This window comes from Eretmochelys imbricata, chromosome 9 (genome assembly GCF_965152235.1).
Source record: "Eretmochelys imbricata isolate rEreImb1 chromosome 9, rEreImb1.hap1, whole genome shotgun sequence".
In the NCBI taxonomy this organism is placed as follows: domain Eukaryota; kingdom Metazoa; phylum Chordata; order Testudines; family Cheloniidae; genus Eretmochelys; species Eretmochelys imbricata.
The window spans coordinates 271,460-294,681 of record NC_135580.1 but is presented as its reverse complement, the minus strand read 5'-3'; the positions used below and the strand labels follow the sequence as shown (position 1 = coordinate 294,681).

The window sequence follows — 23,222 nt, the reverse complement described above, 5'->3', positions numbered from 1 at the left end:
ACTCTGATAAATAGATGTTTACATTTTATTTGTAGGTAAATGGTGTAGACCTTAAAGCTGCAACCCATGAACAAGCAGCAGCAGCCTTGAAGAATGCAGGCCAAGCCGTAACCATTGTTGCACAATACCGTCCAGAAGGCAAGAGAATTCTTCCTATTCATATTACATCTGTGTAGCATAAAGGTTTTAAAAATTAACTTTCTATGGATGTCAAAGTTTTTACAAGAAAACTTAGACCTGCTTTGAGGGAAGGAGAGAAATAAATGTAATTGTCATTGATCTATTACTCCTGAGGGAATTCTGTGCCAAAAAATTTAAAAATTCAGTGCACAGTATTTTAAAATTCTGCGTATTTTGTCAAAATAACACAATATAATCATCCCAGTTTCAATTATTTTGGTAATTTATTTCAAAATACCAGTTCAACAAGAATGATTGTAACACTACAGACAACTAAAAAAGATTCAAAAATGTTTTTTCACTAATAGATTCCTTACTCTTCATATTAATACAGAACTTTGAGTAATAATTCATTTAAATTACAATACAGAAACGTATTTCCCGCACCCCTCAGAAGCAGTGCAGAGGTTTGATTAAACCTTTGCACTGCTTCTGAGGGGTGCGGGAAATACAGGAGTCGGGTAATGGAGGAGCTGAGGGACAGGGAAGAAATTGCTGGGAAAGAGCCTGGGAGTGAACCTGGAGGGTTGTTGGGTGTGGGCCGGGAGAAGTATGGAACAGGTTTTTGAAGGGGTGGAGGGGTGTGCGAGAGATTGTTAGGCAGTTGGAGATCCTCCTCCATGCAGACCTGGCTGACCCCTAGCCTCTCCCAATCAGTCAGGCACATCCTTCCCCATCCCCATCCAGCCACCCCATCGTCATGTGTCACTGCACCCCCACTCAGCCACCCCCCTGTACCTGTGTGTCCCTGCTAGGGTTGCCAACTTTCTAATCCCTAAAAACTGAACACCCCTACCCTATCCCTTCCCCAGAAACCCCGCCCTCTTCCTCTGAGGTCCTGCCCCATCTGGTCCACCCAACCCCTACCCGTGCCCCTTTTACTCATTCCCCCATCCTCCGGGACTCATCCACCACCTGCAGAGCCAGGGTGGAAGGGGCTGATGTGGAGCCTGCCCAAGCGGGGCACGGCAGGGGTCAGTCTCCAGTGTAAGGGGCTGAGGTTGGGAAATCAGGGCACAATGGAGTGGGGGATGCAGTCCCTGGAGCATGGGGCAGGAGGGTCAGTCCCTGGAGCGAGGGGTCAGAGCACAGCAGCATGGGGGGGGTCTGTCTCAGGAGCGAGGGTCCGGGTGGGGAAATGGGGGCACAGGAGCAGGCTCAGTCCCTGGAGCGAGGGGCTGGGAAGGGGAAATCAGGGCACAGCGGAGCAGGGAAGTCTCTGGAGCGAGGGACTGGGGTGTGGGGCAGACAGGATGGGGACACACACACATCCTGGATGTTGCCGGTACCTACTTTGAAGCCAAGTCCGGGAGCCAGCCCGTTCTCTCCATGAGGCTGAGGGAAGGGAAGAGCAGCAGTTGCTTAGCAGAGCTGCTCGTCCAGGGTTCAGTAGCAGCTGGTGCTCTCCATCACGCTGGTGGTGGAGGCTGGTTACTGCAGGTAACCAGACTTTTAGTGTCTGGTCAGCTGTGCTGACCGGATGCTGCCAGTTTCCCTTTTCAACCAGACGTTTCAGTGGAAAACAAGATGCCTGGCAACCCTAGTCCCTGCAACCCACTCCCATTCACCCTCCACTCCCGTCTGCACCCCCCAACTAGCCCTTCTGAACCCCAGTCTACGTGACACCCCCCACACAGCCCTGCGTGCCCTGCTCTGTCTGTCCCCACACCCCCGTGCCTCCTCACCTGGCCCTGCAGGCCGGGTGCTGTGAGGAATGCAGGCGCTACTCTCTTCCTATGGGCTGCTGCCTGCTATGGCTGGTGAGCAGTGTGCCAGCTTCCTCTGTTCTGGCACCACAGCAGCCCCCGGAGCTTCTGCAGCAGAACGTGTTTTCTGTGGCGGGGAAGAAAATCTGCAGGAAACGAGAATTCTCTGTACACGCAGCGGCGCAAAATTCTCCCACGAGTACTGTGTAGTCTGTTTTAGGGTCATACTTTGATCCCCATTGAGTCAACTGGCTCAGTGTAAAGTTGAATATTTCAACTCCATTGCAAAGGAGTGGGGAGTCTAAATGCCACCCTTATCTGAGGCACTGACTGTGTGCATTCAGCTGGCCTAAGGAGATTGTAAGGTTTCCATCCACTGCTTTCATTCTGGGCTGCCATTTTAATCTGTCCAGCAATTCGCCCTATTCCAGTTAATCAGCATCACCCCCCATTTTAGTGCAGTCTCTGTAGGTGAATAGGCTTACCCCACTTCTGTAGATACCCACTAACGCTTTGGGGGAAGGATACATTTTTACATTGTTTTGTTTTTGAGTGCAGTTATGTAACAAACAAAAATATCTACATTTGTAAGTTACACTTTCACAGTAAAGACATAGCACTACAGTACTTGTATGAGGTGAATTGAAAAATAGTATTTCTTTTGTGTATTGTTTTTACAGTACAAGTATTTGTAATCAAAATAATAATATAAAGTGAGCACTGTACACTTTGTATTCTGTGTCGTAATAGACACAAACACCGGCCTCGTTGGCCCCCATCTCTAAAAAGGTGGAACGCAAGTACTTTGTACCCACTGAAGGGCATGAGTACTTGTATACCCACCCACAGGGAATGGCAGGGTCAGCCAGCCCCGACCCCAAAGAACAAAGACTCTCGGAGACTGGACTCTTTCGGAAGGAAAATGTATTAGTCTTCGAGCTTCCAGTTACAAGTGGAAAACCATCAGACTCTCCTGGGCCGGTACTAATTCATTCTGTGGGGCTCCCTGCCCAAGTTTGAGGACTCCCTCCAGGAGCGCAATAGGAAGGAGTTCAAAGCGCTAGTGGAGGAAAGGGCAGCAGCTAGGGCGTCCCTGCAGGCAGCCTCTGATGCTGCGGACACGGCCACACGATCAATGGCCTCCACGGTGTGCATGAGACGGGTGTCATGGCTCCTGCTCTCTGGGCTGTCCAGCAAGGCGCAGTCTTCCATGCAGGATCTCCCGTTTGACGGGAAAGCTCTGTTTGCGGAGGAAACAGATACAAGGCTGCATGGCATGAAAGACTCCCACACGACCCTCCAGACTCAGGGCCTCTATGTCCTGGCTCCAACAAAACCTAAGTTCAAGTCGCAGCAGACTCTCGCCCAGGCTGCCCTCCCGAAGTATGAGGCAGTCCATAAGAAGCTGCGGGACCATAAGAGACTCCCTCAGAGGCAGTCTCGGTCTGTCCCCCCCAGCCTGTGTCCTCCCAAGAGCAAGCAGGTGGGGGAAAGGCGTTTTTGACGGGGTGTTTGGGGGCACCTCGCCTGTCCTCACCGGGGATCCAATAAAGCTACCCTTCTCCAACCGGTTGCGTACTTTCCTCCCAGAATGGTCGAGGCTAACCTCGGACCGATGGGTCCTCAACACCATCTCCTGGGGTTACACCTTCCAGTTTACTTCCACCCCGCCCAACCCCCCCTTCCCACCCCTCTCCCTCTTGGGGGACCCCTCACATGAAGCTCTGCTCGAGCAGGAGATGGGCCGGCTCCTAGGACTAGGAGCGATAAAGGCAGTGCCCAAGGAGTTCCTGGGCAAGGGGTATTACTCCCGTTATTTCCTTATCCCGAAGGCCAAAGGGGTGCTCAGGCCCATTCTGGACCTGCAAGGTCTGAACCAGTACATGGTGAAACTCAAGTTCCGCATGCTCTCCCTGGCCTCCATCATCCCCTTCCTTGATCCCAGGGACTGGTATGCTGCCCTCGATCTACAGGATGCGTACTTCCACATCCACATATTCGAGGGGCACAGGTGCTTCCTCCGTTTCGTGGTGGGACAGAATCATTACCAATTCACAGTCCTCCCATTTGGTCTGTCTACTGCCCCTAGCGTGTTTACAAAATGCATGTCGGCGGTAGCAGCCTACCTCAGATGGCGGGGGGTCCAGATATTTCCCTATCTGGATGATTGGCTTGTGAAGGGCACCTCCTGGTCGCAGGTGGGGAATCACGTGGCGCTCCTCCTGTCCATGTGCACCACCTTGGGCCTGTTGGTAAACAACACCAAGTCCACATTAGTTCCAGTCCAGTGCATAGAGTTTATCAGGGCGCTGCTAGACACAGGGTCGGCCAGGGCCTCTCTCCCGCCAGACAGATTTGAGACCCTAAAAGGTCTCATCGACTTTGTCACAAGGTTCCTGGTGACAACAGCCAGGTTTACCTGCAACTCTTGGGTCACATGTTGGCGTGCACATACGTGGTCCGTCATGCCAGATTCAGGATGAGGCCCCTCCAGCTCTGGTTGGCCTCAAAGTTTTCCCAGGCCATGGACAGGATGGACAAGGTCCTCAACATGCCTGACTCTGTGATCACCTCCCTACGGTGGTGGTCCGCCCCAAACAACATACTCCAAGGGGTCTGGTTCAGGGACAGGTCCCTGTCGTTGGAGCTGGTGTCCGATGCGTCAGACCTGGGTTGGGGGGCCCATGTGGGGAACTTTCAGACCCAAGGCCTGTGGTCGGCTCAAGACCTGATCCTACATATAAATGTCAAGGAGCTCAGGGCAGTGTGGCTGGCGTGCATGGCCTTCTGCTCGCACCTGGAGGGCAAGGTAGTCAGGGTCCTCATGGACAACACGGCCTCGATGTTCTATATCAACAGGCAAGGTGGGGCCCAATCCTCTGCCCTCTGCCGTGAAGCCCTCAGGCTGTGGGTCTTCTGTATTGCCCATGACATCCACTTGAAGGCCTTCCACCTGCCGGGCGCCCGGAACAAGAGGGCAGATTGCTTGAGCAGGGACTTTTTCTTGCAACACGAGTGGTCCCTCCACCCAGAAGTGGCCCACTGGCTCTTCTGAAGGTGGGGAACTCCCCAGGTGGACATATTCATGATTCAGCAAAACCAGCAATGCCCCCGGTTCTGCTCCAGGACCGGGGCCACCACCTCCATCCCAACCTAGCAGCGCTTTAGCTCACGGCATGGCTGCTCAGTGGTTAGGTGAAAAGGAAAGGATGTGCTCAGAACAGGTTCAGCGTGTCCTCCTTGAAAGTAGGTGGCCCTGCACTCGCCGCGCTTATTTGGCAAAGAGGTGCCATTTCTCTAGGTGGGCGGCGGACCAGGGTGTCTTCCCAGTGGCCACCCTGATCCAGCTTATCCTTGATTACTTCCTCCATCTGAGGGCTCAGGGTCTGGCGCCCTCATCAGTCAAGGTGCACCTGGCAGCCATATCGGCCTTCCATCCACCGGTGCAAGGGCACACGGTACTTTCCCATGCTATGACTGGCCGGTTCCTTAAGGGTTTGGACCGTCTTTTTCCGTATTCTAGACCCCCGGTCCCACAGTGGGACCTAAACCTGGTGTTGACGCCTCTCATGGGGCCCCGTTTGAACCACTGGCCAGGTGCTCCTGGTTTCACCTCTCATGAAAGGTGGCCTTCCTGGTTGCAATCACGTCGGCCAGGCGAGTCTCGGAGCTCAGGGCCCTGACCACCGAGCCGCCATACACGGTCTTTCATAAGGACAAGTTCCAGCTCCGCCCACACCCCGCGTTCCTCCCGAAGGTGGTCACTGCCTACCACATGGGTCAGGACATTTTTCTACCAGTCCTCTGCCCCAAGCCTCACGCGTCCAGTGAAGAGTGCCGTCTCCACATGCTTGATGTGCGGTGGGCTCTGGCTTTCTACCTCGAGCGGGCCAAGCCGTTCAGAAAGTCCTCGCAACTGTTTGTCGCCTTGGCCGAGCGCGCGAGGGGCCAGCCGATTTCCACTCAGCAGCTTTCCAATCGGATCACTTCGTGCATCCGCTCCTGTTATGAGCTGGCAGGTGTCCCCCCGCCACCCATTGTGAGGGCACACTCAACTCGGGCGCAGGCCTCGTGGCTGCCTTCGTGGCCAACGTCCCCATCCAGGACATCTGTAGGGCCGCCACTTGGTCTTCAGTTCACACGTTCACCTCACACTATGTGATCATTTCCCAAACCAGGGATGACGCCGAGTTCGGCAGGGCTGTCCTCCGTCCTAGGAACTTGTGAACTCCTACCCACCTCCAACAGATATAGCTTGGAATCACCTATTGTGGAATACACATGAGCAATCACTCGAAGAAGAAAAGACAGTTACCTTTTCCGTAACTGGTGTTCTTCAAGATGTGTTGCTCATGTCTATTCCACATCCTGCTCTCCTTCCCCTCTGTCAGAGTTGTCTGGCAAAAAGGAACTGAGGGTTGGGGGAGCGCACAGCTCCCCTTTTACCGTGCCAGGCAGGAGCCACTCCAGCGGTCACGAGGGGTACTGCTAGGGGGAAAACTTCCAGCACTAGTGCATGTGGCAAGCACGCACGCCTATTTCTAACAAGCATGCCTTAATTTGTCTCTGTGGAGTCAGTGTGCAATTTCCCTCACTTTCAAAATTAATTTTTAACAAACATTACAGTTATTCAGTGCGGTATTGAGAGTGGCTGAAAGTCATCAAGGAAAGTAATAGAGCCCAAGATGCTTTCCTAGTTGCAAAACCACCTTTGTTACACTAGAGCGCCACTTCTACTATAAAGGTTGAGTGTCACTTTCTGTTTAAAAGGAGACTGTTTTAAGTGCTCTAAAACAGTGGTTCTCAACAGGGGGGCCACGGTGCCCCGCAGCTAAAACCCAGAGCCTGAGCCCCAGCATCTCCCACGAGGCTGAAGCCAAGAGCAGCAGGGCTGAATTCTGGAGCTCCGAGCTCTGGTGCTCCCCAGGGGGCAGAAGCCCTGAGCCCATAGGAAGAGTTGGGGGGCCATGTGCGTGTCGTCGTCCCCCCGAAACTATAGTGCAGGAGCCAGGCAGTCCTGGGGCAGCTCCACTCATCCCCCCATCTCTTTCTCTTCCCACCCCCTGGCCAGATTGGAGTCAGGAATCCAGAGCCGGGCAGTGCAGGCAGCTGCTGCTCTGGGTGGTGCCATGGAGCAGGCAGCTACGGTGTTCCCTCGTCTCCTGCTGGTGCAGGGGGTTGAAGCAGCCCCTTTTGCTCACACAGCCAATAAGAGCTGCCTGGACAGGGGGAACCAGCTCTGTGGCTGTCTCTGTAACAGGAACTGCAGGTGAGCCCTCCCTGCACACTGAGCTACCCCTGTGCCTGCACACAGCCCCTAGCTATCCTTCTCCATGCAACCTGAGCTACCCCTCTGCTCGCACACAGCCCCTAGCAACCCCTCTTACTGCTCCCTGAGCTATCCCTGTGCCTGCACACAGCCCACAGTATCTCTCTCTCTGCACCTTGAGCTACTCCCCTGCCCGCACACAGCCCCTAGCAACCCCTCTCCCTGCATCCTGAGCTGCTCTCCTGCCTGCACACAGCCCCTAGCTAACCCTCACCCTGAGCTGTTTTCAGACTTTTTTAGCTGAGCCCCCACCTTTGAGTTATAATTTTGATTGTGCCCCCACCCCAACCCAGACAGGTGGGTGGCCTGCTGAGGTGAGTCAGGAGGTGGAGGTGGCGCTCCCTCCCCGGACCCCGCCGTGTGGAGCTGGCTCAAGCCCCGCTGGCTCCTGTCCACCCAAAATAGAAGTCAAACTACACCTATGCCTGAGCCCCGGCGCAGAGCCCTGAGTCCCCCGTCCCCACTGAGGTCTGGACCTCCAGCATGTCACTCAAATTGAAGTGTGAGGGTTGGTCACTTGCCAGGATTATCTGGGTATAACTCATGTAATCATTTCTTTGCCAGTGCAGATGCCTCAAGTACTGGTACACCTCTGTCCCTCCTAGTCTCTGCTTATGGTACATGACAATATAGTCTCCTGTGGGTCTCATTTACTTTTGTCTCATTTCCATTGTTGTTAGGTTTAGTGTGCGGTTTTGGGTGGTGTTGGTGGCCTGTGATATACAGGTCAAACTAGATCAAGTGGTCGCTACGGGCATTAATCCCTGTGAAGTCCCCCCATGATCACACAGCTAACTTTCCTACACATCATATGTAGGTACATAAAGAGATGGTCATCCTGGTCCCTAGGGTGATTTGGTGGTCTGTAGCAGACACCAGCTAAAACCCCTACTTGTGCTTTATCTGTTAGAACAATGATCCATAAGCATTCAAGAAGATTTTCTTCTATCAGTGACGCAGAAACTCTTAATGCTATTTTTGATATAGAGCGCCATTCCCACTACATCCTTCCTAAAGATAGGTTATAACCACTGATTTTAACATTCCAATTGTGCATCATCCCACCACGTTTCAGTAAGGCCAACTAGATCAAATTTATGCTCATAAATGCAATTCCCGATCCTCTTGTTTGCTTCCTAGGCTCTTAGCACTAGTGTATAAGCAACTCAATCATAGAATCATAGAATCATAGAATATCAGGGTTGGAAGGGACCCCTGAAGGTCATCTAGTCCAACCCCCTGCTCGAAGCAGGACCAATTCCCAGTTAAATCATCCCAGCCAGGGCTTTGTCAAGCCTGACCTTAAAAACTTCCAAGGAAGGAGATTCCACCACCTCCCTAGGCAACGCATTCCAGTGTTTCACCACCCTCTTAGTGAAAAAGTTTTTCCTAATATCCAATCTAAACCTCCCCCACTGCAACTTGAGGCCATTACTCCTCGTTCTGTCATCTGCTACCATTGAGAACAGTCTATAGCCATCCTCTTTGGAACCCCCTTTCAGGTAGTTGAAAGCAGCTATCAAATCCCCCCTCATTCTTCTCTTCTGCAGGCTAAACAATCCCAGCTCCCTCAGCCTCTCCTCATAAGTCATGTGTTCTAGACCCCTAATCATTTTTGTTGCCCTTCGCTGGACTCTCTCCAATTTATCCACATCCTTCTTGTAGTGTGGGGCCCAAAACTGGACACAGTACTCCAGATGAGGCCTCACCAATGTTGAATAGAGGGGGACGATCACGTCCCTCGATCTGCTCGCTATGCCCCTACGTATACATCCCAAAATGCCATTGGCCTTCTTGGCAACAAGGGCACACTGCTGACTCATATCCAGCTTCTCGTCCACTGTCACCCCTAGGTCCTTTTCCGCAGAACTGCTGCCTAGCCATTCGGTCCCTAGTCTGTAGCGGTGCATTGGATTCTTCCGTCCTAAGTGCAGGACCCTGCACTTATCCTTATTGAACCTCATCAGATTTCTTTTGGCCCAATCCTCCAATTTGTCTAGGTCCTTCTGTATCCTATCCCTCCCCTCCAGCGTATCTACCACTCCTCCCAGTTTAGTATCGTCCGCAAATTTGCTGAGAGTGCAATCCACACCATCCTCCAGATCATTTATGAAGATATTGAACAAAACCGGCCCCAGGACCGACCCCTGGGGCACTCCACTTGACACCGGCTGCCAACTAGACATGGAGCCATTGATCACTACCCGTTGAGCCCGACAATCTAGCCAGCTTTCTACCCACCCTATAGTGCATTCATCCAGCCCATACTTCTTTAACTTGCTGACAAGAATACTGTGGGAGACCGTGTCAAAAGCTTTGCTAAAGTCAAGAAACAATACATCCACTGCTTTCCCTTCATCCACAGAACCAGTAATCTCATGATAAAAGGCGATTAGATTAGTCAGGCATGACCTTCCCTTGGTGAATCCATGCTGGCTGTTCCTGATCACTTTCCTCTCATGCAAGTACTTCAAGATTGATTCTTTGAGGTCAAGAGTTTCTTCTCTTCATGTCCTTTGGTTCCTTGGTGAATTTTGTTCTTGATTCTGTACTAAATGAGTGTTCATATCGTCCCTATTTTTACCCTCCCGTTTTATTATTAGTTTCACACCCTCCTGACTCTTCTAGCCAGCCTCTCCTGAGATCAGTTCCCCTTCTGCTGAGGTGGAGCACTGTGGAGGCCATCCAAACTATACAGACCCCTTACCCTATAAAAGGTGGAGCAATGTTCTACAAAGCCAAAATCCTACATCCTATACCACTTACCTAGCCAGAGATTCGCTTCCAGAATCTTCTGCTTTTTGTCTTCCTTCACTTGTGGAACAGGAAAGCTCTCAAAGAAGATTGGTTGGACATTTTTCTTGTTCAGCTCACTTCCAAGTCCCTGAAGTCATCTATTATTTGTGAGATATTCTGCGATGCAATGTCATTAGTGCTGATATGAATCATCACTAAGGCTACGTTTTAGTCACGGGTATTTTTAGTAAAAGTCACAGACAGGTCATTGGCAGTAAACAAAAATTCACAGCCCATGACCTGTCCATGACCTCTACTATATATCCCTGAATAAATTGGGGGGGTGGGGGCAGCCCGGGGTCACCACAGGTGCTCGGGGGGGGGGGCGTTGCAGAGGTTCGGGGGGCAGCAGCACAAGGCCTGGGACCCCCACTGGTGCTGGGGGAGAGGCGGGGGGTTGGCAGGGCCAGCAGGCTCCCTACCTGACTCCGTGTCTCTCAGAAAGTGGTGACATCCCCCTCGCTCATCTCCTAGGCGGAGGCACGCCCAGAGTAGCGGCTTTGGCAGCTCCCATTGGCTGGAAACCACAGGAGCTGCGGGGGTGATGCCTGTAGGCGGAGGCAGTGCGCAGAGCTGCCTGGCCACGCCTCTGCGCTTCTGGGGAGCCCCCAGATAAGCACTGCCCAGAGCCTTCCTCACCCTGTCCCGTGCCCCAACCCCCTGCCCCCTCCCACACCCAAACTCTGCTGCTGCTGGGCTGTGGGCAGTGGCCCGAGACTGCCCCAGCAGCGGCCAGTGCGACTGGCGCAGGGGCTTCCTGAGCTGGTCCGGGCCAGGCGCACAAGCCGCTGCAGAAGTCACTGAGGTCACAGAAAGTCACTTAATCTGTGACTTCCGTGACAAACTCACAGCCTTAACCGTCATCAATGGATCATTCCCCATCCACTTCACAAGCTGTCTAGTCTTAGCGTGACATCTCTTCTGTTGGCTCCGGGAAGGCCACACACCATCCTATTATTGTCTGATACTAAAACCTGCAAAAAAGTAGGATATGGTCCTGCCTTGCAATATACATGTGATTTAGTCACACCCGCATGCAAAAGTAAGATTACGCTGTTAAAGCAATACCAGTTTTCACGTGAATGCTCAAAAGCACCTTCTCACTGAGGCCTCTTTCCCCACTTTCTGTACCCAGCCGCTTCAGGAGTACTGCTGTTCCTGAAAATGCTACAAGAATTATTTAAATGGGCAAAATTGGCTTCTTCATTCCACTGGACCAATTTGGCTGAAATGTTCCAAAAACTCACCTTCATGCAAGGACTAAACCCTGAAAATTAAGCCAGATAGATGAAAGTTCTGAGTAACTAAAAACAGGATGAAGGTGGAAATGCAGAGACCACATATTAACTAGAGTTGTTGCTACTGTTCTTACTAAATCAGGATTGGGCAAACTTTTTGGCCTGAGGGCCATATCAGGGTTGCAAAACTATATGGAGGGCCGGGTAGGGAAGGCGGTGTCTCCCCAAACAACCAGGTCGCCGCCTCCATCCACCCCCTCCCACTTCCCACCCCCTGACTGCCCCCCTCAGAACCCCCGACCCATCCAGCTCCCCCCCGCTACTTGTCCCCTGACCGCCCCCTCCCGGGACCCCACCCCCTAACCAACCTCCCCTTCTCCCTGTTCCCTGACTGCTCCGCCCCCTCTCCACACCCCTGCCCCCTGACAGGCCCCCTCAGACTCCTACGCCTATCCAACACCCCCGTTCCCTGACCGCCCCCCAAGAACATCTGCTCCATCCAACCCCCCCACCCACTCCCTGTCCCCTGACTGCCCCAACCCCTATCCACACCCCTGCCCCCAACAGGCCCCCCAGGACTCCCACGCCTATCCAGCCGCCCCTGTTCCCCATTCCCTGACTGCCCACCCCAGAACCTCCGCCCCATCCAACTGCTCCCTGTCCCCTGACTGCCTTCCGGGACCCCTTGCTCCCCGCCCCCTTATCGTGCCGGAGCCAGCCATGCTGCCATGCTGTCCGGCAGGAGTGGTGGGCCAGAGCGCTCGCAGAGCGCTGAGGCTGCAGGGGGGGGGGGACAGCGGGGGAGGGGCCGGGGACTAGCCTCCCCGGCCAGGAGCTCAAGGGTCGGGCAGGATGGCCCCATGGGGTGTAGTTTGCCCACCTCTGTACTAAATACATGTGCATAATATAGCTATTACGATTAGTGAGTTATTGCATGTGCTTTTTGGGTAAGGCCCAAAGGCCCCAAGTCTAAGCAGAGCTACTGGCCAAAGTAAGAATGTAGTAATACTCCAATAGCGAAAGAGCTGTCATCAGGTACCTATTACACAGTGTTCATGTAAAAGTGTTTTTCTGTTTGCAGTTCTACTGAACAGGTCGACCTCATTTCTAAAAGAGAAAATAAGACTGTTAAGTGATCTGATTAGTTGAACATTCTTAGGTGCTTGATGGATCAGTGTGTGATTAAGAGAAGATGGATCAAAGTGCTAGAGAGGAGATTGGAAGGTGTTGTATTGTAAAACTGCATTTAAAATTGTGTTATTCACATAGCTGGACAACATTTCTCTTTTGGATTTTTTATCTCTCTGTATTCAATGCAGAATGTATTCAGAGTCCAGTTTAAGTGTTTAGTCAAAATCACTGACTGATTCAATTCACAATGTTGCTGATGAAGACAGATATTCTGGTTTTTTTTCCTGCAGAATTAGATAAAATTGTCACATAGCCAGACACCAGGCACCAGCCAGAAGGGTATCTGTATCCTAAAGTCTGCATTGTAGTGAGCAACGTTTGAGAGAAGATGCACATCTGCTAAATCTGTGCTATATCTTATTATCATTTTAAAATAATTAACTTCATATGTTTCATGCCTACCTTACCTTGCCAAATGCTTCATGAAGAGGACGGGTCACTATTATTGGGTATTATATTTTATTGGGCATTAGCTCGATTCTGTCGGATTTTACCGAATTCATGTGTACACGCGCGTGCTCGTTTAAAAAAAAATACTATTGCCTTTGAAATTTGGTCCCGGCATTGTCTTATGTACGTAGTTAAATGAAACAACTGAACCCTGTTCTCTGGAAATTAGTATTTAATTCATATGTGAATTTCCTAGAGTTGTTTCATATGCAGAGGCTGTGAAATATCTTGCGTACACTCCTTAAGACGCTAATCAAAGCAGCACAAAGCCAATAGCACTTTAGCAAAATTAAGGAGATCCAAGTATTTGTTTTACATCAAATGATTTAACTTCACTCACTTTAGGTTATGAAACTGTTAATTCTTAACAATTAAAACTAGATGGAAAGACTGACATGTTCACTAACTGAAACACATTCTCTACAATGTTGCAGTTTACACAGCTCTTAGGTACGCAATTCGCAGTTTCCCATTATTTTCCTGTTTATTATACCTGTTTCTGTTAATTTTTGAGTAATCCAGATTAGTCAATTAGTGAGACAGATTCGAAAGGTACTTCAAGAATAGAGAGAGGGTTCTGTTAAAAATAGTCCTCCCAGACAAAGGTATAAGAAGGCTTACTATGTTTTAACCTTTTCAAATGTCATTTTCTACACTATTTTTTTAATTTGTTAGTTTCCTTATTTTTAAATACATTTTGGCCTTTAACAAAGTATAAATGCAGTTATGAAAAAGTGTAGTAAACATAAAGGTGTCACAGATGGTATTGCTCATTTTAGCAGTGTACAAGTATCTCTTCTCAGTTTGAAACGGAAAGGTGCTTGGAAACGCTTCCTGAGAAGATGAAAATGTCATTCTCATAATCTGTTCCGAACCTAGTGGCCCAGCCTTTCTAATCACTTATTGTAACCTCAGTAGGTGCAGTTTGCAGCTTTCATGCATACTAACAAGTCTCCTGTGTATGTGGAATCTATAGTTGTCTCTTATGTTCATTTGATGTGTTAATATAGAAGCACTAAGTATCCATGCAAAGAAATTAATTGCTCCTAGAAAATTACAGTAAAACTTGTTTTTGAACTGATCCACAAATATTTTTAAAAGTAATTTTGTCTGGGTAGTTGTAAAATACCTCCTGTGGTATCCAGATACTGTGTAGGTTAAAGGTTGTATTCATATATACTAGTCCTTAATTAGCAAATATTATCTAAGAATATTAAAGTAGGAGTTATTTATTTTTATGAAAATATACCTCCCTAAGCAGTACCCGCATTAAAAACCTTCCTGACACTAAACTAAAATTTGCAAACAAAAAAGATTGTAAAAAAATAGTTAATAGCGAAAGTAGGTTTCAGAGAAGTACAGTAAAAGCTCCCAACCAATATGACTGACTTTACAAAAATTATACACCTTAGAACGAAAAACAAACTTTAGAATATCTGGAAAAGAACACTGAAGTGATCCATTTTACCATATAATCCTTTACCACTCGCTCTCACCTAACCCAATTTACACTTCCATGCAAATCTAACAGTGCCCCCTAAATTTGTAAAATATGCACAACAATGAAAATGGATAACTAGTAAGAGAGTATTGTAAATGGATCTCTTGGTGATTTTATAATCACCTAATAATTTATTTTGACTTTTGAATAAACTTTTATATTTCTGTTGGTGGGGTCGGATTCTCAACTTTTTTAAAACATTTTTCATGGTGAATTATCCTCTACCTCCCTGCCCCCTCAGCCCAAATAAACATCAGAAGTTTAAATCTGTTTGGCATATAAGATTCACAGCAAAGGATCCCTGTTCTGACAGATCTAATGATGTCCATTAAAGTGGGGTATTTAAGACACTAAGACTTTAGGAAAGGCTGAGGAACTTGGAGAAAAGGAGAAGGAAAAAGAAGGGGGGAAGCTTTTAGACCTCTATCCTATCCCCCCTTAGTCTCCTCTTTTCCAAGCTGAAAAGTCCCAGCCTCTTTAATCTCTCCTCATATGGGACCCATTCCAAACCCCTAATCATTTTGTTGCCCTTCTCTGAACCTTTTCTAGTGCCAGTATATCTCTTTTGAGATGAGGAGATCACATCTGTACACAGGTTTCGGAGTAACAGCCGTGTTAGTCTGTATTCGCAAAAAGAAAAGGAGTACTTGTGGCACCTTAGAGACTAACCAATTTATTTGAGCATAAGCTTTCGTGAGCTACAGCTTATGTAAAGCTGTAAAGCTTATGCTCAAATAAATTGGTTAGTCTCTAAGGTGACACAAGTACTCCTTTTCCATCTGTACACAGTATTCAAGATGTGGGCATACCATAGATTTATATAAATAAATAAAATATTCTCCATCTTATTCTCTGTCCCTTTTTTAATGATTCCTAACATCCTGTTTGCTTTTTGACTGCCACTGCACACTGCGTGGATGTCTTCAGAGAACTAGCCACGATGACTCCAAGAGATCTTTCTTGATTAGTTGTAGATAAATTAGCCCCCATCATGTTGTATGTATAGTTGGGGTTATTTTTTCCAATATGCATTACTTTACATTTATCCACGTTAAATTTCATTTTCCGTTTTGTTGCCCAATCACTTAGTTTTATGAGATCTTTTTGAAGTTCTTCACAGTCTGCTTTGGTCTTAACTATCTTGAGCAATTTAGTATCATCTGCAAACTTTGCCACCTCACTGTTTACCCCTTTCTCCAGATCATTTATGAATAAGTTGAACAGGATTAGTCTAGGACTGACCTTGGGGAACACCACTAGTTACCCCTCTCCATTCTGAAAATTTACCATTTATTCCTACTGTTCCTCCTCTGCACACTCCACATCCACAATCCATCTCTGAAATCAGTAGTAGGTCATTGTATAAACATTTTAAACTTTGCTCAGTATATGCTTGGAAAGACCTGTACACATGTGACAGAGGCCATAACCCCAGATAACAGAAAAAACAATAGAAAAAAGAAACATACCACATCTTGCCACTTGAAAGTTTGCACTCCTCCACACATAGGATTTCTCCACCTCAGTCTCATGTCCTGAGGCTTGGACAATGCAATAGTAGTTGACATTTAAAGTTCTTATTTCAGAGGTTGCAGACATGTAGTCCACTCAGGTGTGCATACACACAGTGCACCAAAGCTGGAGAACTTTGCCTAGTAGTGGACCATCTGGTCCTGATGGCAGACACCCCTGAGAGTCTCCAGCAGCCAGCTGGATGGGACTCCGCTTCAGTGCCAGGAAGTGTGCCTCCTTGTATATCGATGGCAGTAGAAGGGATTCGGTACAGGCGACGCCATTTCAGATGCAGGGTGAACCCATGATCTTCCTTGAGGACGGGCAAGCGTGCCAACATCTCCGCTCTGGACTCATGCCCACAACACTACGTGACAACTGGAGAAGTGTATCATAGAAGATTAGGGTTGGAAGAGACCTCAGGTGTTCATCCAGTCCAATCCCCTGCTCAAAGCAGGACCAACATCAAATCATCACAGCCAGGGGTTTGTCAAGCTGGGCCTTAAAAACCTTTAAGGATGGAGATTTCACCAGCACCCTAGGTAACCCACTCTAGTGCTTCACCACCCTCCTAGTGAAATAGTGTTTCTGAATATCCAACCTAGACCTCCGCCAGTGCAACTTGAGACCATTACTCCTTGTTCTGTCATCTGCCACCACTGAGAACAGCTGAGCTCCAATCTCTTTGGAACCCCCCTTCAGGTAGTTGAAGGCTGCTATCAAATCCCCCCTCACTCTTCTCTTCTGCAGACTAAACAAGCCAGGTTCATAGAATCACAGAATATCAGGGTTGGAAGGGACCTCAGGAGGTCAGCTAGTCCAACCCCCTGCTCAAAGCAGGACCAATCCGCAACTAAATCGTCCCAGCCAGGGCTTTGTCAAGCCTAACCTTAAAAATATCTAGGGAAGGAGATTCCACCACCTCCCTAGGTAACACATTCCAGTGTTTCACCACCCTCCTAGTGAAAAAGTTTTTCCTAATATCCAACCTAAACCTCCCCCACTGCAACTTGAGACCATTACTCCTTGTTCTGTCATCAGCTACCACTGAGAACAGTCTAGATCCATCCTCTTTGGAACCCCCTTTCAGGTAGTTGAAAGCAGCTATCAAATCCCCCCTCATTCTTCTCTTCCACAGACTAAACAATCCCAGTTCCCTCAGCATCTCCTCGTAAGTCATGTGCCCCAATCCCCTGATCATTTTCGTTTCCCTGTGCTGGACTCTCTCCGATTTGTCCACATCCTTTCTGTAGTGGGGGGGCCCAAAACTGGACACAGTACTCTAGATGTGGCCTCACCAGTGCCGAATACAAGGGAATAATCACTTCCCTCGATCTGCTAGCAGTGCTTCTACTAATGCAGCCCAATATGCCGTTAGCCTTCTTGGCAATAAGGGCACACTGTTGACTCATATCTAGCTTCTCATCCACTGTAATCCTCAGGTCCTTTTCTGCAGAACTGCCGCTTAGCACGTCGGTCCCCAGCCTGTGACCGTGCATGGGATTCTTCCATCCTAAGTGCAGGACTCTGCACTTGTCCTTGTTGAACCTCATCAGATTTCTTTTGGCCCAATCCTCCAATTTGTGTAGGTCACTCTGGACCCTATCGCTACCCTCCATCGTATCTACCTCTCCCCCCAGTTTAGTGTCATCCGCGAACTTTTTGAGGGTGCAATCTATCCCATCATCCAGATCATCGATAAAGATGTTGAACAAAACCGGACCCAGGACCAACCCCTGGGGCACTCCACTTGATATTGGCTGCCAACTAGACATCAAGCCATTGATCACTACCCATTGAGCCCGACAATCTAGCCAGCTTTCTATCCACCTTTTAGTCCATTCATCCAATCCATGCTTTTTTAACTTGCTGGCAAGAATACTGTGGGAGACCGTATCAAAAGCTTTGTTAAAGTTAAGATATATCACATCCACCACTTTCCCCATATTCACAGAGCCAGTTATCTCATTATAGAAAGCAATCCAGTTGGTCAGGCATGACTTGCCCTTGGTGAATCCATGTTGACTGTTCCTGCTCACCTTCCTCTCCTCCAAGTGCTTCAAAATGGTTTCCTTGAAGACCTGCTCAATGATTTTTCCAGGGACTGAGATGAGGCTGACTGGTCTGTAGTTCCCTGGGTTCTCCTTCTTCCCTTTTTTTCAAGATGGGCACTGTATTTGTCTTTTTCCAATCATCCAGGACCTCCTCCGCTTGCCATGAATTTTCAAAGATAATGGCCAATAGCTCTGCAATCACATCAGCCAATTCCCTCAGCACCCTCAGATGCATTCGATCTGGACCCATAGACTTGTGCATGTCCAGCTTTTCTAAATAGTCCTTAGCCTGTTCTTTCACCACTGAGGGCTGCTTACCTCCTCCTCATACTGTGTTGCCCAGGAGAGCAGTGTAGGAGCTGACCTTGTCTGTGAAGACCCAAGCAAAAAAACCATTGACTACTTTAGCTTTTTCCACATCATCTGTCACTAGGTCCCACACTTTCCCTGACCTTTTTCTTGTTGCGGCTGCCACTGGATGTGGTTTCTTGTATTGACTGTCACTGGACGTGGTGCAAGGAACGCCAGGAGCTGGGAGTCCTGGTGCCACAGGTGAAGAATACAAATCACACTATCATCACTCTGAGAGCTCGAACCATTCTGGAGAGGACCCTGAAGGGTGCCATCCGCTGACAATACGTGGAAAACCTGAAATGGAAGCCAGACCAGGGCAAGGCGTTTGAGGTGACGTGCAAGTGGGAAGCCAGCAACCACTTCCTCTCTGGTAGCAGTTTCACCCTATTTGCCAACTGGAGGTTCATCCGCAGTGCCTGGCTCAATGCGTCCCTTTCGAGAGCTTGGCAGCTGTGACACAACGCATTCCAAGATCTCCTGGCCACAGCCATCCCGCCCCCTGTGGGGAAGGTTATCGTAAACTCCGTCATCCCCGGAACAGATAGCCAACTGCAACCAGACATCATCGTCACCAAGGAGGACCGGAAGAAGATCATAGAATCATAGAATATCAGGGTTGGAAGGGACCTCAGGAGGTCATCTAGTCCAAGCCCCTGCTCAAAAGCAGGACCCATACCCAATTAAATCATCCCAGCCAGGGCTTTGTCAAGCCTGACCTTAAAAACTTCTAAGGAAGGAGATTCCACCACCTCCCTAGGCAACGCATTCCAGCGTTTCACCACCCTGATAGTGAAAAAGTTTTTCCTAGTATCCAACCTGAACCTCCCCCACTGCAACTTGAGACCATTTCCTTGTCTTGTCCTCTTCCACCACTGAGAATAGTCTAGAACCATCCTCTCTGGAACTACCTCTCAGGTAGTTGAAAGCAGCTATCAAATCCCCCCTCATTCTTCTCTTCTGCAGACTAAACAATCCCAGTTCCCTCAGCCTCTCCTCATAACTCATGTGTTCCAGACCCGTAATCATTTTTGTTGCCCTTCACTGGACTCTCTCCAATTTATCCACATCCTTCTTGTAGTGTGGGGTCCAAAACTGGACACAGTACTCCAGATGAGGCCTCACCAATGTCGAATAGAGGGGGACGATCACGTCCCTCGATCTGCTCGCTATGCCCCTACTTATACATCCCAAAATGCCATTGGCCTTCTTGGCAACAAGGGCACACTGCTGACTCATATTCAGCTTCTCGTCCACTGTCACCCCTAGGTCCTTTTCCACAGAACTGCTGCCTAGCCATTCGGTCCCTAGTCTGTAACTGTGCATTGGGTTCTTCCGTCCTAAGTGCAGGACCCTGCACTTATCCTTATTGAACCTCATCAGATTTCTTTTGGCCCAATCCTCCAATTTGTCTAGGTCCCTCTGTATCCTATCCCTGCCCTCCAGCGTATCTACCACTCCTCCCAGTTTAGTATCATCCGCAAATTTGCTGAGAGTGCAATCCACACCATCCTCCAGATCATTTATGAAGATATTGAACAAAACCGGCCCCAGGACCGACCCCTGGGGCACTCCACTTGACACCGGCTGCCAACTAGACATGGAGCCATTGATCACTACCCGTTGAGCCCGACAATCTAGCCAACTTTCTACCCACCTTATAGTGCATTCATCCAGCCCGTACTTCTTTAACTTGCTGACAAGAATACTGTGGGAGACCGTGTCAAAAGCTTTGCTAAAGTCAAGAAACAATACATCCACTGCTTTCCCTTCATCCACAGAACCAGTAATCTCATCATAGAAGGCGATTAGATTAGTCAGGCATGACCTTCCCTTGGTGAATCCATGCTGACTGTTCCTGATCACTTTCCTCTCATGTAAGTGCTTCAGGATTGATTCTTTGAGGACCTGCTCCATGATTTTTCCAGGGACTGAAGTGAGGCTGACTGGCCTGTAGTTCCCAGGATCCTCCTTCTTCCCTTTTTTAAAGATTGGCACTACATTAGCCTTTTTCCAGTCATCCGGGACTTCCCCCGTTCGCCACGGGTTTTCAAAGATAATGGCCAATGGCTCTGCAATCACAGCCGCCAGTTCCTTTAGCACTCTCGGATGCAACTTGTCCGGCCCCATGGACTTGTGCACGTCCAGCTTTTCTAAATAGTCCCTAACCACCTCTTTCTCCACAGAGGGCTGGCCATCTATTCCCCATGTTGTGATGCCCAGCGCAGCAGTCTGGGAGCTGACCTTGTTCGTGAAGACAGAGGCAAAAAAAGCATTGAGTACATTAGCTTTTTCCGCATCCTCTGTCACTGGGTTGCCTCCCTCATTCAGTAAGGGCCCACACTTTCCTTGGTTTTCTTCGTGTTGCCAACATACCTGAAGAAACCCTTCTTGTTACTCTTAACATCTCTCGCTAGCTGCAGCTCCAGGTGCGAACTGGCCCTCCTGATTTCATTCCTACATGCCCGAGCAATATTTTTATACTCTTCCCTGGTCATATGTCCAACCTTCCACTTCTTGTAAGCTTCTTTTTTATGTTTAAGATCCGCTAGGATTTCACCGTTAAGCCAAGCTGGTCGCCTGCCATACTTACTATTCTTTCGACACATCGGGATGGTTTGTCCCTCTAACCTCAACAGGGATTCCTTGAAATACAGCCAGCTCTCCTGGACTCCTTTCCCCTTCATGTTAGTCCCCCAGGGGATCCTACCCATCCGTTCCCTGAGGGAGTCGAAGTCTGCTTTCCCGGATGACTGGAAAAAGGCTAATGTAGTGCCAATCTTTAAAAAAGGGAAGAAGGAGGATCCTGGGAACTACAGGCCAGTCAGCCTCACCTCAGTCCCTGGAAAAATCATGGAGCAGGTCCTCAAAGAATCAATCTTGAAGTACTTGCATGAGAGGAAAGTGATCAGGAACAGCCAGCATGGATTCACCAAAGGAAGGTCATGCCTGACTAATCTAATCACCTTTTATCATGAGATTACTGGTTCTGTGGATGAAGGGAAAGCAGTGGATGTATTGTTTCTTGACGTTAGCAAAGCTTTTGACACGGTCTCCCACAGTATTCTTGTCAGCAAGTTAAGGAAGTATGGGCTGGATGAATGCACTATAGGGTGGGTAGAAAGCTGGCTAGATTGTCGGGCTCAACGGGTAGTGATCAATGGCTCCATGTCTAGTTGGCAGCCGGTGTCAAGTGGAGTGCCCCAGGGGTCGGTCCTGGGGCCGGTTTTGTTCAATATCTTCATAAATGATCTGGAGGATGGTGTGGATTGCACTCTCAGCAAATTTGCGGACGATACTAAACTGGGAGGAGTGGTAGATACGCTGGAGGGGAGGGATAGGATACAGAAGGACCTAGACAAATTGGAGGATTGGGCCAAAAGAAATCTGATGAGGTTCAATAAGGATAAGTGCAGGGTCCTTCACTTAGGACGGAAGAATCCAATGCACCGCTACAGACTAGGGACCGAATGGCTAGGCAGCAGTTCTGCGGAAAAGGACCTAGGGGTGACAGTGGACGAGAAGCTGGATATGAGTCAGCAGTGTGCCCTTGTTGCCAAGAAGGCCAATGGCATTTTGGGATGTATAAGTAGGGGCATAGCGAGCAGATCGAGGGACGTGATCGTCCCCCTCTATTCGACATTGGTGAGGCCTCATCTGGATTACTGTGTCCAGTTTTGGGCCCCACACTACAAGAAGGATGTGGATAAATTGGAGAGAGTCCAGCGAAGGGCAACAAAAATGATTAGGGGTCTAGAACACATGACTTATGAGGAGAGGCTGAGGGAGCTGGGATTGTTTAGCCTGCAGAAGAGAAGAATGAGGTGGGATTTGATAGCTGCTTTCAACTACCTGAAAGGGGGTTCCAAAGAGGATGGCTCTAGACTGTTCTCAATGGTAGCAGATGACAGAACGAGGAGTAATGGCCTCAAGTTGCAGTGGGGGAGGTTTAGATTGGATATTAGGAAAAACTTTTTCACTAAGAGGGTGGTGAAACACTGGAATGCGTTGCCTAGGGAGGTGGTGGAATCTCCTTCCTTGGAAGTTTTTAAGGTCAGGCTTGACAAAGCCCTGGCTGGGATGATTTAACTGGGAATTGGTCCTGCTTCGAGCAGGGGGTTGGACTAGATGACCTTCAGGGGTCCCTTCCAACCCTGATATTCTATGATTCTATGAAGTCCAGGGTCCGTATCCTGCTGCTTACCTTTCTTCCCTGTGTCAGGATCCTGAACTCAACCAACTCATGGTCACTGCCTCCCAGATTCCCATCCACTTTTGCTTCCCCTACTAATTCTTCCCGGTTTGTGAGCAGCAGGTCAAGAAAAGCTCTCCCCCTAGTTGGCTCCTCTAGCACTTGCACCAGGAAATTGTCCCCTACGCTTTCCAAAAACTTCCTGGATTGTCTATGCACCGCTGTATTGCTCTCCCAGCAGATATCAGGAAAATTAAAGTCACCCATGAGAACCAGGGCGTGCGATCTGGTAGCTTCTGCGAGCTTCCAGAAGAAAGCCTCATCCACCTCATCCCCCTGGTCCGGTGGTCTATAGCAGACTCCCACCACTACATCGCTCTAGTTGCTCACACAGGAAGTTAAACCCATGTCTCACAAGTCCTAGACTAATTCCCTAATCCCAGGACTATCCTTGCTCTCAAAAACTCACTGATTTCTCTTTGACAGTTCTTTCTCTTATAAACTACAAAACAAATCCAATTTAGCAAAGACAAACTCAAGTGAAAAACTGTTTATAAATTCATAGAATATTAGGGTTGCAAGAGACCTCAGGAGGTCATCCAGTCCAATCCCCTGCTCAAAGGAGGACCAACACCAACTAAAGGTACAAGACTATATGCTGCAAAATCTATAAGGAGAATTTATTATAAGCAGTGTTGATATTGATAGAAGAAAACTATCCA

General features: G+C 48.8%; 1 protein-coding gene across 17 annotated transcripts in view; it reads left to right on the top strand.

Moving 5' to 3' along the window:
- DLG1 (discs large MAGUK scaffold protein 1) overlaps window positions 1-23,222 on the top strand; it is a 451,639-nt gene that overhangs the window by 331,742 nt on the left and 96,675 nt on the right. For all 17 annotated transcript variants that reach the window (XM_077826706.1, XM_077826707.1, XM_077826705.1 and 14 more), the window contains one exon: window positions 36-138. In XM_077826706.1, coding sequence (XP_077682832.1) covers window positions 36-138 — 103 coding nt within the window. The remainder of the gene's footprint in view (window positions 1-35; window positions 139-23,222) is intronic.